Genomic DNA, 14759 nt, shown 5'->3' with positions numbered 1-14759 from the left:
AAGTAACAACTGATGTGGACATTTTTTCGAGCTACCCAGTGTTTGAAAGAGCAATTAAAGGAGCTTTGACAGAATAGTTTTACTTTTACACTCTTTTTTCTATGTTGTTGTTATTGTTGTCTTGTTTTTTTTCTTTCTTTTGTTAGCATGTCCCTGTGTAAAATGGCAAAGTTATGCTGTATCTGGGAATTTGTTCAATAAATAAAATAAAATAAATAAGAGATCCAATACTCCAATGGTTCCTAAAATGGGGAGGCTACCCCTGACAGTGAGACGCATGAAAGAAAACCAAGACGGCACAGATTACTGAAATACCATAAATTGCAAAATTATTTTTACAGTCTAAAGGCGTCAGATTTTTTCTTTCCAACCACTATTAGCTCATCTTTGTATTGAACAAACTTCCAATTAAATATTGAAATTTTGTTTTACTGATTCTAATATGTACTGTATGGGCCAGAAACAAGGACATCACGCAAAAACGATGAAACAATTAGACTTTCGAAATGTGGGCATGGAGAAAAAAGGAGAGAATCAGCTGGGTTGAGAAAACGAATACGAAGGTTTTAGAAATAGTAGCAGTAGGGAAGAAAAGAAGAATTTTAGATGTAATTAAGAGGAGGACATTGGCTGAGGAGAAATTGTATTATGAGGGACGTGGTAGAGGGAGGGGGCGAAGGAGATTATAGTTGAAGAAAGATATTAAGACAGAAAATTGCTACGTTAAGACGAAGAGACTAGCTGAGGACCACAGTCATCGAAGCTTCTCAGCTGCAGCAAGTGACCTGCCAATAATGACAGAATAGCTATTATTATGACGATGATGATATGTTTTGCAATATTGACCAAAAAGAGAGAAAAAATTAAAATAATAATAATTAAACCTCTTAATATTTTAGAATATGAAATAAAATTAAATTTGTGAGTTTTACGTCCCACGATTATGCCGGCTAGCAGGCACGTAGCCAGGATTTCGTAATAGGGGGGTCCGAGACATGAAATACTGTGGTTATCACACCAGAGTTCGATTATTCTAAACTATTTTACTGGTAACATATATTGGTTCGTTCAGCCAGGATTTCCTGACGGGGGGGGGGGAGAGTTTGATATGAAATATTGTGGTTATCACACTAGGGGCTTGATCAATTTAAATTATTTTACTAGCAACATATATTGGTTTGTTGAGAGTTTAAAATTGAAACATGTTAGCAAGGGCGCCGATTTCTCTGTAAATTTGGGGGGGGGGGTCCATTAGATGCAGAAGGCATATATGAGGATTTTAAGACAAATTGCATTCAAATTATGCCAATATATTGTATATTCATAAATACAACAAGGGGGCTCACATGATCGGACCCCAGGATCGGTGCCCATGCATGTTAGAAAGTATTTTAGTAACAAACTATGAAGAAATCTCGAATAAAAGAATATTTATAAAAATATTTTTAAAAAATTACAATATCTACGTTCCTTCTTCTGTTCATCCAAATATAACAATTTTCCTTTCATTATGACCTCAACTATTTAAAAAGAAATTACGTATCCAATAATGTCTTGTAAAATATTTTATATCTGCGTTCCTTTCTCTGTTGAATCAAATGTTAACAGGACTTGCTTTCCACATAACTTTTTGTTTTTCTTATTCCGTCAATTACTCTGTCTGTTCCAAATGACAAGTTAAAGGAGCAGTAGAAAACCGTTTTTGAAATAACATGTTAGATACTACAGGGAAGCGATGATAAAAAATATTTTTATTTTTAGCTTTATCTTTATTTTTAACGCTGATTCTTCCTATTTCTTGTCTCTTTTTGTTTCGTCCTTCCTTAATTTTTTTAAATTTCTGGTCTCGAAGGGAGGGGTCCGGACTCCCGGACCCACCCCGTGGCTACGTGCCTGCGGCTAGGCTAAAGGAGACGGTGATGATGAAAAATGAATAAAAATGGTGGAAAGAAGAAAGTGGGAGAAAACGGGAGAACCCCGAGGAAACCCACGCACACGGTGTTTGTCCACCACAAAGTTCACTTGGCGGGTGCTGGGATCGAACGCGGGACCCCAAAAACCAGAGCTGAACACTTCACCACTGAGCCACCGCTGCCCCAATATTTTAGAATAATTTGAGTGAAAACTGAAAACGACTCAACTGTCTATGTCTTTTGTGTAAACTCAATGTATATAAATACTTTTTACCTACATTAGAAATACATAATAACGGCATCAAACTTCAAGTTATTTGACGGCATCAAACTTCAAGTTATTTGAAATAAGTACGAAATCACTCTCAGTTGTGAATATAGATTATTTATTGTTGTATAATGTTATATCGTTGAATCCTAGATATGCCGTATACCTAAGGGGGCTATAAGTTATATTAATAAACAATTATTCAACGTATAAGCATCCACCTATGAAATCAAACTTGCGGTCACATGCGCTAAATTTTTTTCAATGTCATGAAAATGTTATTTCAATATTAATTTTATAAGTACACATTAAAAATTTCCAACGGATGCTTGAGTCTCAGAGCCAAGGTCATAACCCTGTAGTCGACACCTATGGTTACGGAATTTCCGATGTTCAATACTACATTTCTTTAGTTTTGGAAGAAGAACACCACTAATATGTTTTGAAATGAAATGAAATATATACTTTAACGTCCCACGATTATTACACTGAGGCTAAGGGAAACAGTAATGATGAGAAATGGTGGAATGAAGAAAGTACGAGGAAACGGGAAAACCCACGCACAGGGTGTTTGTTCACCAAAGAAGCTCACATAACGCAAGCTGCGATCGAACCAGGGCCCCATGTACCAGAGGTGAACGCTCTGCCACTGAGCTACCGTGTCCATAACATGCTCTAGTTTATTTTTGCTTATCCACTTCTTATGGACACAACTATTCTTCGTATGATTTCCCAAAATCCAATCATGGGCCGTCGTGAATGATCAAATGATGACCAAAGTAAATCAGACACTGAAGTTATTATAGCTTGTAACAATGCATAGAATTATGCTGTCGGTCGTCTCGTGAATAACCGATTCAAAAAACGACATACTGTAGCTATATGTTACAGGAGCAGATCGACTCACATGGATTGCATAAACTACTGGAAACACATTCACTCCGGCGGCATTTTTACTGGAGCCAAGAAGTTCACGTGAAAGATGTAATGATTTTTCCCCTTCCTTTTTACATTCTATAAAAGATCAAGTAGTATCTATACTTGTGCAAGACTCTTGCGCAAGAGTCTTGGTCTTGGTCTTGATCTTGCACCCCTTGGTGTTGGTCTTGGTCTTGCATCGGGATTCCTGGTCTTGGTCTTGGTCTTGGTCTTGCATGCAAGACTCTTGCAAAAACTGCAAGACCAAGACTCTTGCGCTCATCACTATTTCTAATAGCATGTAAGTTTGCAAGCATATTATAAATTTGTAAACAGTTGGTGGGCAAGCACGAGAAAACAAAAGCCTAGAGAAATTAAGAAATAACTAGTGAGTGAATTTTGATTTTTGGAAAATATAATTTCTGATGTCAACCGCAACATTAACAACTGAATTTACAAGGCACAAGGATTGTATTTCCGCCTAGAAAATTGAATTTAATTGTTGTATAAATCTGATACCGTGTTCTTAATCTGTACATACTTTTCTCCATATCTCATATAGAACGTGTACATTCCAACCAGGTCCGTGTCCACACGGAGCAGGGAGGGCGGGTCCTCTTAATTTTTATTGTTCCCTAAATTTTCACAATAGGCTTCCAAATGAACTATAAATATGGTTGTATCGAGCCCCCTAACTTCTACCAGGACCTCCCAAATTTTCGGCCGATCAACGGACCTGATTCCAATATCTGATAATAAGTAGAAAAATCAAAGAAACTATCTAGCCAAACTTATTACACTCATTTACTTTTTTAAATTTAATCTACTTAAACAACGAGAAGAAAGTGTTACAATATCTCAAACAATTTACAACTAATATTATCATGAAAAACGGTACTTACTCCAGGTAAATCAATGTCCTCTGCTACTGAGGATGAGAAACAATTGTTTGAACCAGGCGATTCCGTAGATACAGAGCGCTCTCTCAATCGGAAAGCATTTGTATGTCCACTACAAAATTCACAAGTAACTACTAGGAAAGTAAGAAAAATGTGGGTCTGCATTCTCTGTGGTGTTTCACGATTTCAAGCTCTTGTAACTCAAAACGTTACTAACCTATAATGGGCTTGCAAATTTATATGTGCTCTATGTATTTTTTCTAATTAATTATAAATTTCTCTATTGATATGTATAATTATTTCCGCGTATTATATCAGTTTTATAATGTACAAATTAGGCCAAACAGGAAAATATATAGTGATATCTTCATATCGCAGTAATACATACGCTCTGGATGAATAAATAACTGGTATGATTTTGCAACGGTAGGAAGTAGTTTTGATAGCAATTCGTACTTGCTTCAATTTTTAATTAATATTCCCCTTTTGATCATGCATACTCATATTGTTAATGATAACAGTAATAATAATGTGACTTAGTCTACTAAGCTGAATTCACAGTTTGCAAATATTAAAATTGAAACCTTAGTAACAAGGTAAAGATGTAGACTTAGAATAGAATAACTAATAGAAAGTCATTACACATATCCTGCATTTTGAATGAAACTGATTGCTAGTACCTTGAAATATGACATTTTATAAAATACGTTTCATTCTTTGGTGTAGGTATTCTTTAGGACGACACAATCGTTTAAATAAATAATTTTCTAAGCAATTTTCGATCTAAACGGCTCAAGAAATTGGTATCCACTTTATTAGATTACTTATGCTTTTCTGCACAGTCAAAGAAAGCTTCAACAAGACTTTTGCTCAAGACCATTCAAGAGTATTTGATGAAAAAAGACGTCTGCACCATTAACCAAATAGACCAGCGCTTCCCAACCATTTTCAACTTGCGGCACACTACAGGTGTAACTTGAATTCTCTCGGCACACTCAGAAATTAATATTTGTAAATATAAAATAGCGTGGTATTTTTTTCTGTGATTACTGATCTTCTCATAGAGAAAAAAAAGCTCGATCACTGGTTTTCGCTCGTGGTTAATCATTATGCTTATTTTTCATTCTAATTTAAAAATAGAAAACAATTGCAATGAAATGTTGGATTCAGGTTTTTACTACGCTTTCTTTTTCGCAAACTGTATCCAACCTTTCACTAAGAAGGAATATCACTAAATAACAAATGAACAAACAAATCTTTTACTTTTAAAACACAAATGTAAGTAATTTGTATGCATGTTTGCTTTGTCGAAAGGATTGAATGATATTTTAACCTTTCAAGTTACGAAATAGTCTGCAACAATGAAGAAGCAATAATGGTCATAACAATGTATAACAATACCTTTTTCGACATTAAAAAATGTACAGAAAAGTAACACGGTATGAAACTTAAAATTGTAGATTCATAGTGGATGTTCCTAGTAATGGGAAGTACAAATATACATTTTTCCGTATGCCTTGCAATTTGATTGCTATAGAATTAGTAATTTTGTTTCGATTTACTCGCGGCACACCAGCGGTCCATTCACGGCACACCAGTGTGCCGCGGCACACCGGTTGGTAAACGCTACAATAGACAATCCATTTAAGTTTCATTAAGAATTATGATTTTCTTAGTCGAAGAAACGTTTGAAATTTTCGTATAGATTTTCAGTTCACCCTGCTGCATCGGGTCTCCAACTTAAGATATTACAGCTGGACGACCATAACCCAATCATACAATCTTCGTCGGTATATGCTCCTTCTTCTACTGGCAGATACCAAACTCTGTGACGGCAAGGCGAATATTCTAGCATTGATAGTCAGCTTGGAACCTAAGATTGGATTATCATGTCCTTTCTTGACAACAGACCATAACATATTGTTATCTTACGGGAAGTTCAAAGGCAATTCTTTGGGCTGAATTGGATTAGTGTATAATCCACAGACCATAATCGTCTTTAACATAAACATAGTATCTGTAGCTACCTGGTATAAGACGCAAGAAATAATATACAGCCAGGGCCGGAGCAAGGGGAAAATATCACCTGGGCAAGGAATCCACATGGCGCCCTCATATCCCCGTTAGTATTACTGAGTTCCCATTTGCTTTGCTGCCTCACAGAAATCTGTTTTTAAAAGGTAACTTCTTGAACTCCATAAATTCTAGCCAGATAATCACTTACGAAAATGAATAAGAACTTGACTTTTGCAGTTAATATTTAGAGAAATTTCTGGTTAACAATGTATGCACATGAACACGCTGAATATTCTACATTATTTGTTACAAACTTACAGAACAGAACGGTTTAACAAACAACAAATTATACTTTGTTTGATACACTTACAAGATGGATTATTGTACACATTTGTTCACAAATATCTATATAGCAAAACAACCTTGCTAACTCAAAAAAAAAAAAAAAAAAAAAAAAAACAATTACCTAACAAAAATGCATACAAATAATGGAACCAGTAACATAATTTTATATCTTTATATTGCTTTGAAACAAATTGTCCTGTTTATTTATAGTGTTAAGTGAAATTAACTTTGCCCCCCTATCAGAACCGAGCAATGAAGGTAAAAGTAAAAGTTCATGATATAGCTGAAGACCGTCAATATCGTCCTTGATCTTTGCCCGTTAAGGGTAATTGTGAATCCTTATAACACTTCAGTAAATACTCTTTGTCTGTTATGTACAAATACCCGAATATTTCGCTGTTCTGTTTCAGTTGTTGGAATCTTTCATCCAGAGAACAAACAATCGTGTCTAATGTACAGGAAAGGAAGTTACATTTAAACACAAAATATGGATCAGTAATTGACTTGTCTTCAGATTCATACAGAAATTATCGTTTGACTTTTCTGGATCGAAAATTTGATTCATTCTCTAATTGCAGTTGAATGTCCAAATCATCCGCAACTAATCTGACATCAACTAAAATATTCTGAAAACCTTCATCACTTCGCATTTTCTCTAGATGACATTGGCCTTCTTAAGTTGATCAACTGCCTGCTGGATGTTCACTGATTCTTGTTGGAAAACATGACTAAAAACATTAATACAAGAGAGAACTTCATACCAAAACACCATAGCACAGACGAACTCAAAATTCAAGAGCTTACTTCCCAACGAACAAACCTTGTTCTATTCACAACGTCTATCTTTGAGTCGATTGATGCTTCTAAAATAGCGCCGTAGATTTCCCATAACTGGTAGCGAAATGGTTTAACGCCGTCAATAGAACTCTCTCACCTGTTATCACTAAGGAGTTTTACCGTAAAATTTGATATGTGTTTCTGCAGAAGGGATCAACAATATGTGGAGCTACAAAAATAATTGTACACTTCTTGCAATATGGCAAAGAATTTCACAGGTTCACTACAACACATTGCAGAATCATTCACAACCAAATTTAATGAATGGGTTCTACAAGGGATGAAGAATGCTCGACTATTTATGTCTAGTATTCTTTATCTTGAACGCCTGAGTTCATTCCATTCATATTTGCACCGTTATCATACCCTTGGCCACGCGTATTTAAGAGAGGAATTTTTCAATTTTTCTAATTCTTCCACAACAGTGTTAGTTAGTCATTCTCCCGAAGAATCATTTATGCACAAAAATCCCCCCAAAAATTGTTCCTCAGTGAATGGTTTCTTGCTTGGTTCTTCTATCTTTACGAAACGAAGAATTAGGGTCACTTGTTCTGTATGACTTACGTCTGGTGTACAATCTAAGATTACGAAATAATATGTTGCCTTCATTAGTTCATTCAGAATTTTTTCCTTTATTTTTGACCCAATGAGTTAAATTAATTTGTTGAGAATGCACTTGCTTAAATAATGTACGTGTGTTTCTTTACATGTTATTCGTCGCAAATGTTCAGCCATAGGAATACACTCAACGAGTTTAAGGAAATTTCCATTGTTTCTTGAGTACATAGTGTCGTTTAATCATCCAATATCTAAAGGATAATAACACTCATGTAGCTCTACACACAGAAATAATAGGCTTGTACCGAAGAGAAGGTAGGGGGATCTAAGGTGGCTGTTGGCTAGAATAGCCGGCAAACAGCTAGCTCGCGATGACGGTGAAAAATAAATAAATAAATAAATAAATAAATAGAAATAAATAGAGAGAGAGAGAGATAACTTTAATAAAGAGAGAAAATAAACAAATAACTGAATGCAGGTTTCGTATGTATATGACTTTCTGATCTTTCGTATACATAGGAAACTCTGCCCAGGATGAAAAGTCTCTAATCCGATCTACTGCTTACTTATTTGCAACAATAAAAGCTACTTAAGTTATATTTGGAAATCGGTCGAAATTACCAGTTCCATCTACAATATCCGTTAAATTAATTGAGTTGAGTTGATTTTAGTTTAGCGCCCCTTTCAGCAGCGAGGCTATATGAGACGTGGACGTACTGATTAACGTGGAATCCAAACGACATGAGCTCCCGCCGGGAATCGAACCCGGGTCTCCCACGCCAAAGGCGTGTACTGTAACCGCTTAGCCACGAAGTAGCTCTCCGTTAAATTAAACTTAAAGAAAAGTAAGAAATTCTGTATATGCTTCATCAAAAATCAGTGAAACATAGGAAGTTTAATGCTATCAGCATTAAATAAATAAATAAATAAATAATAGAAGCTGTCCTAAAATAGGGTTTCTCAACCTGGAGTTGCAACCCATAGAGGGTCGCGAAGATAATAATCGGAAGAGAAAAATATAATTAGAATCTAATACTGAAAAAAATAATTATTATTTTGAATTTTGTTTTGGTAGGCATATTTTGACTTTTATACATAATGACAAGAACTACGGAGAAAAAGGTCTACTAAACATTTTCAGCAGATGCAGAGTTGTTTAAAAATCAATTTAAATGAAAGAGGCATTATATGAAACTAATGAGAACTGCGTATTGAAATACTAGAAAAATAGAAATGCAAGAAAAGTTGCATATTAAAATACAATTAAAATTGAAAGCTAATGATATACCGAAGCATGGTATGATTTCACTAGTACGGCAATGTCCGGTTCAATCTTCCTGACGCACATTATCAAGTCATTTAAAATACTCAATAACTTTTTTTTAACAACTGTCCAAGCTTTTTAACCAAAATTAGAAACCACTTTATTTTTTTTATCACACGACCCAAAATTAAGGGAGATTTGAAGCTTTAAAATTTTTTTAAATGACCTCAATTTTGAAACAGTATGACGGATCGGATTCGATATTTGTAATATGAATGAATGAATCAAATTTGGTTTTAATCTATTCGCTTTTAGATAAGTTATTGTATCCACTATATACAAGAAATTGGTTCTACTATTATAGAAATAGATGGATATCGTGATGTCTCCGCAATAGGTATATTAAAAAATCCCACACAAGCTTGTTACAAACCAGAAACTATAAGGAGTCGTTGACAAGAGAATGTGATACAATAGGGGTCGTGGTAGAAATTAAGTTGAGAACCATTTTTCTCAATGCATCTACCATTAAAATGTTGATATAGGATATTTGTACCCAATTGCCAGTAAACAAAATGTTCAACTTACTTCAAATACATTTTCCTGTGGAAATGTTGATGTGTCTTTGTTTCGATCATCAATTGATCTAGGTAGATTTCAGTTGCTCTTGTCCCTCCTGCGAAATGCTTGTAATAGTTGGATCCACCTGTGGAAAAGAAGAAAATTAAAGATTTACAAACAGTGTTTCTTCCAGACATGATTTGAAGGGGAGGAAGCCAAAATAATACTTCTATAATATAATAATAAATAGAATAGTACCGGTAATGCCCCACGGAATACTAAGTGTGCCCCTCCCAGATTTTTTTTTCTGAAAGAACGACTGGTTACAAATAAAGTTGCTAATTGTTTTTTTTTTTAATTTATAGAATATTAGATTCTAAAGGTAAAAATATATATAAAATAAACACCCTATAAACATTTAGTCTTCTTGTTTCTTGTTCGGTGTTGTCCAAATTGATTTTGAGAAATATATTCCTCTCCGTACTGATAAAATATAAATTCAACTTTTTGAGATGGTTTGAAAATTGTCACGAAATTGCTGATTCGCAAAAATAGATGCGGATGAGTTCATAATTAGCTGCCAAACGATGGTAAATGTTACTTCTTCACGAGATACTCATATAAAAAAGCCTATTACAAAATTAGTTATAGTGAATCTTTCCTGGGGAAAATTCTCTTAAGCGGTAACTTTCATATATTTCAACTTCTTCAGAACTGTAGTCAGTATATGAATGCTTGAAATGTAGCTGAGGAATATAGTAAACCTATATAGTCTTACCCCTTGCGTACGTACCCGTGTTCAATAAATTTGTCGCATATATACATATGTTTATATAGATACATGCGACATATTTATTGAACATGGGAGTACACGTATCATGCACCAATTCTGCTTACAAAATATAATTATTGCAGCTTACATAAATAAGGAAATGGCTTTTTCAGCCTGAAATTCGAGGGTAGACTCCATATATGTCAAGCCAAGGCTCTACTCTGCTCCACGAAGACTTCGCTTGTGAAAACAACTCTTCCCTACTCCAAGTCTATTTAATGTAATAAGAAAAAAATAGTAACGTAATATATTTACCTGTACTGTGTTATGGTCTTCTGAAATATCTGTTGATGTCTTGTTCGTATTTAAATTTTCTTCATTCTCTTGTTCTTCATTTTCATTTTCATTATTGTCTGTTTCAGGAGTACAAAAGAATTTCTTTAATGCTGCTACCTGTTCATTTTGTACCGCAAATTGTGCTCTTCTTTTTCTTTGTACTTTTCCAGAAGACTTCTTGTTCTCCGACATGTTGGAAACAGTAAATATTAACGAATATGTGTAGAATCAAAACACATTTGTTAATATTAACGAATGTGAGTAGGAGGCAAAAACAGAACACACATACTATGAACCAGGCCCATGCTGGTCCACCGGGACATGTCCCGGTGCTCCCTCCGAAACATCATATTATAAATAAAGGTACAATTCTTTTAAAAAATAATAAATTCTTACAGTTGTTATTGGTAAAGAACCCGTAATAAGTACAGTGCGCTCTTTACGTAAGACGCCCTTGCGAAACCACATCAAAGATGAACAGTTTTATTTCTTCTTCTGTATAGCACAGTTCTGTACAATAAATACATACCGTTGCTATTGATAAAGAACCCGTGCAGAGTACAGTGAGCTCTGCAAAACATCACGTTATAGATAAATGGTTTTAGTTGTTCTTCTGTATATCTTCTGTATACCACTGCTGTATAGTAAACTCATATAGTGACTGTTGGTAAAGAATCTGTTATGAAGTGCAGAGTTAGTCTCTGTACTTCATCTGCATATCAAAATACAGATTCGCTTGATTTTTATGTATATATAAACTATTTGATATCAAGTATAATAATTAATATTTTAAATAATATATTTGAATATTCTCCTTTAGTAAATATTAGTTACATATGACAGCAACTAAATACATTTGCATAGACGTAGTTACAATAGTGCTCGTTATATATTGCATAATCCAGGGTAGAAATAGTTCACATTATTTTATTAAGTATGAAAGCTAGGAAGCTAGAGTGAGTAAACATTTTTTTCTTTCTCTCTCTGGTACCATCCGTCTACCTCCAACATCCAGTATTAACAGTTGCCACCCCAAGATGGCGGAGAAAGCTAGTTTAGCTTCTTTATACGCATCATTATCTATAACAACCTGCCATCCAGATTAGAATGGTATGAGGATAGCACCACTGCCGCTCACTCTCTTCCCTGCTATTGTCTCAAAGCTATTTCGGAGGTGAACGGGGCTTCCTTTGGGTAACGAATTCTAGAGTGGCCAGAGAGGTTTTCCTACTTTTCCCAGAATGCACTGTTTCAAAAGTTTGTGGTTTTAATTTGATTCATTTTTGTAATAATATCAGTAGATGCTGTCTTATGTATCTTACTATTCTTGGAATCAGACTGATAATTCAATAGTAAATTTATCATCGCGTCTCAATACGTGAGAGTGTTTTATACTCTCATTTTGGAAAAATTAAAATGCCAATGCCAACATGAGCAACCCTTGTGTCTTCTACCGTGAGAGAAGCATGCCCACTTGCAGACGGCTTAAATTGTTACAACATGATGGAAAACACTTCATTTTTGTAAATAGTGTATTGTCAGTGTATGTTTAATGTATATATGTTCGCTATAATATATTTGTACTATTGCTTGAGAGTGATATCACACGTAAGAAGCTGCAAAGGTCTGTTATATATATATATATATATATATATATATATATATATATATAAACATTTCCAGGGCGTACTTTTTTCTTCGTACGAGGGTAGGTGGCGACACAGGGCAGCTTTTTATTTTTAGTTTTTGAGCAGGTGGATGCAGGAGACTCGAGAGTGTGTTATTACGTTTGTTTTATTTTCTTTTGAACATAATTTTCTGTGAAGAGTATATAGTTTTAGACTCTTGAAGAAATGCCGAATAAAAGAATATACACAATGCAACTTTAAGTGCAATAATAGAAAAATTACAGGGTGGTGAAAAGAACACCACCACTATTCTCTATTGTGAGAGTATAGCATAGGTTACACCAGAAGAAAGGGCAGAGGCTAGTGGACTTTTCGGGTAAGCTAGCTACAGCGGCATTAGTCAATGGTTGGTGTAATGAAAGGATAGTTAACACAAAGGAGTTGTGAGTGAGTTTGAGTTGGTGCCCAAAAATATAATAATGTTATAGTGAGTTCTGTTTAGTGGCCGGAAACAAGACAAGGGAATTGGCGGAGTGCTCTGTTCAAGTGCAAGTAAACACCACATACTCGCGTTTATATATTTGTGTGTGGATAGTTTTCAATTGTCACAAAAGACTACACTATATTCAAGTGTACTCTCAGGTTAAATTAATGAAGGTGTGCTACCTAGTACAAATTACAATAATAAGCGGGAATTAATTCATGAACTTGAACATGTAAGAATCCAGGTATTGTGCACTACGTACTTCACATTTTAACTGTTTACTAGTACAGCAATAGTGGTAGCATATTTAGGCTATAGAGTGGCTGAGGTGTACATGCTATCACAGTAAAAAAATATTAAGTGCATATCAAAAAGGGCAGTGAAGGTTCACGGCTATATCCGTCTCGTGTTGTTAATATGAGACTGCGTGATAAGTCTACCAGAACTGGGTTGTTAGTATACACCCAGAAAATCAAGACAGCCAGGTTTCGTCATAGAGGATAGATCTTTGTGTTGGAGATTTTAGTGGTAGACTAACTACTCCTCTCTACTGAACCTCTTTGGTGCAGGCCAGCATTGTGAACAGAGGAAAGAAATTGAATACAATTATCGTCAGTAGGAAATGCCCATACTTTTTTCTCGGAATAGTCTAAATAACTCAGGCAACAATCGTGTAATCATGTTTTAAGTAAATCAAGTAAAGGTATACTGATTATATGGGGGTTGAAGTGGGTAAATATATATTTTTGATTTGAAAGATCAAAGTGTAGTGTGTGGGGGAAAGAATTGAAAATAATTATTTAAATAGTTACAAAATCTTTGGTGGTGCACCACATAAATAAGAGCAAGTTCTAGTGTGTTGTTTCATGTGTGTTTTGTGCTACGACGGTAGAAATAAAGTATTCTACCCACCAAAAAGGGGTAGTAACTCTTTCCTGTTCATCATGTGTGGTAAGTAAAACTGTCCTTTAAGAAGGCAAGGCTAATGTTTGTTTTCATAGAAGCTTCACTCAGCTTCTTCTATTGGGCAAGAAGATGTAAACCAATGAATCTGACGGTACTACCCTGTTGGTGAGGTAAGAAGCAGTATGAATAACACCAAAGTAGTAGAAAATGGATCGATCTGGGCCAACCTGGAACAACATAGAACAGCATCAGACAACTCACAAGCCCCTGACAAAATTGAGCACCGTAGAGGTACACCGTGAGCCCACGGTCTTTTACGACCTCCATTTTAGGGGTGAATTTATTCCCTTTTATGAGCACTTTTTAGGGGGTGTATTCGTTCTCTTTTACGAGCACATTTTAGGGGGTGAACTCGTTCCCTTTTATGAGCATATTTTCCAACCCCTATTCGAACATAGTAGAAATTACGAACACACAACAGAACAGATAATACATAAGACTCGTTCCCTTTTATGAACACTTTTTCAAGGGTGAACTCGTTCTCTTTTATGAGCACATTTTAAGGGTGAACTCGTTTCCTTTTATGAGCACTTTTTCAACCCCTATTTTAATTACGAACACATAGAAGAGCAGATAACACATAAGAGTACGTAACACACAGCAGAGCAGATAACACATAAGAGTACGTAACATAACAAGGGTTCAACCCCTATTTAAACATAGCAGAGCTAATACAAGAGTATGGCTTATTTTCCAACCCCTATTTTAACATAGCAGAGAATACATAATATTCATTCCCCTACGAACACATATAAGAGCATAAGACTACATAACATAGCAGGGTGAACTCGTTCTCTTTTATGAGCACTTTTTAAAGGGTGTACTAGTTCTCTTTTACGACCTTTATTTTAGGGGTGAACTCGTTCCCTTTTATGAGCATATTTTTCAACCCCTATTTTAACATAGCAGATAACACATAAGATTACAAACACATAACATAGCAGGGGTGAACTCGTTCTCTTTTATGAGCATATTTTTCAACCCCTATTTTAAC

General features: G+C 35.1%; 1 protein-coding gene across 1 annotated transcript in view; it reads right to left on the bottom strand.

The window, feature by feature from the left end:
• The window catches only part of LOC145694117 (uncharacterized), a 34721-nt gene extending 30535 nt beyond the window's left edge, over window positions 1-4186 (bottom strand). The window contains exon 1 of the mRNA XM_081770237.1: window positions 4002-4186. Coding sequence (XP_081626363.1) covers window positions 4002-4163 — 162 coding nt within the window. The 5' untranslated portion in view covers window positions 4164-4186. The remainder of the gene's footprint in view (window positions 1-4001) is intronic.
• Window positions 4187-14759: the final 10573 nt, after the last annotated feature.

This window comes from Thermobia domestica, chromosome 9, assembly GCF_964235325.1.
Source record: "Thermobia domestica chromosome 9, izTheDome1.hap1.1, whole genome shotgun sequence".
Lineage (NCBI taxonomy): Eukaryota > Metazoa > Arthropoda > Insecta > Zygentoma > Lepismatidae > Thermobia > Thermobia domestica.
The sequence above is the reverse complement of the archived record's forward strand: the minus strand, read 5'-3'. Positions and strand labels throughout refer to the sequence as shown.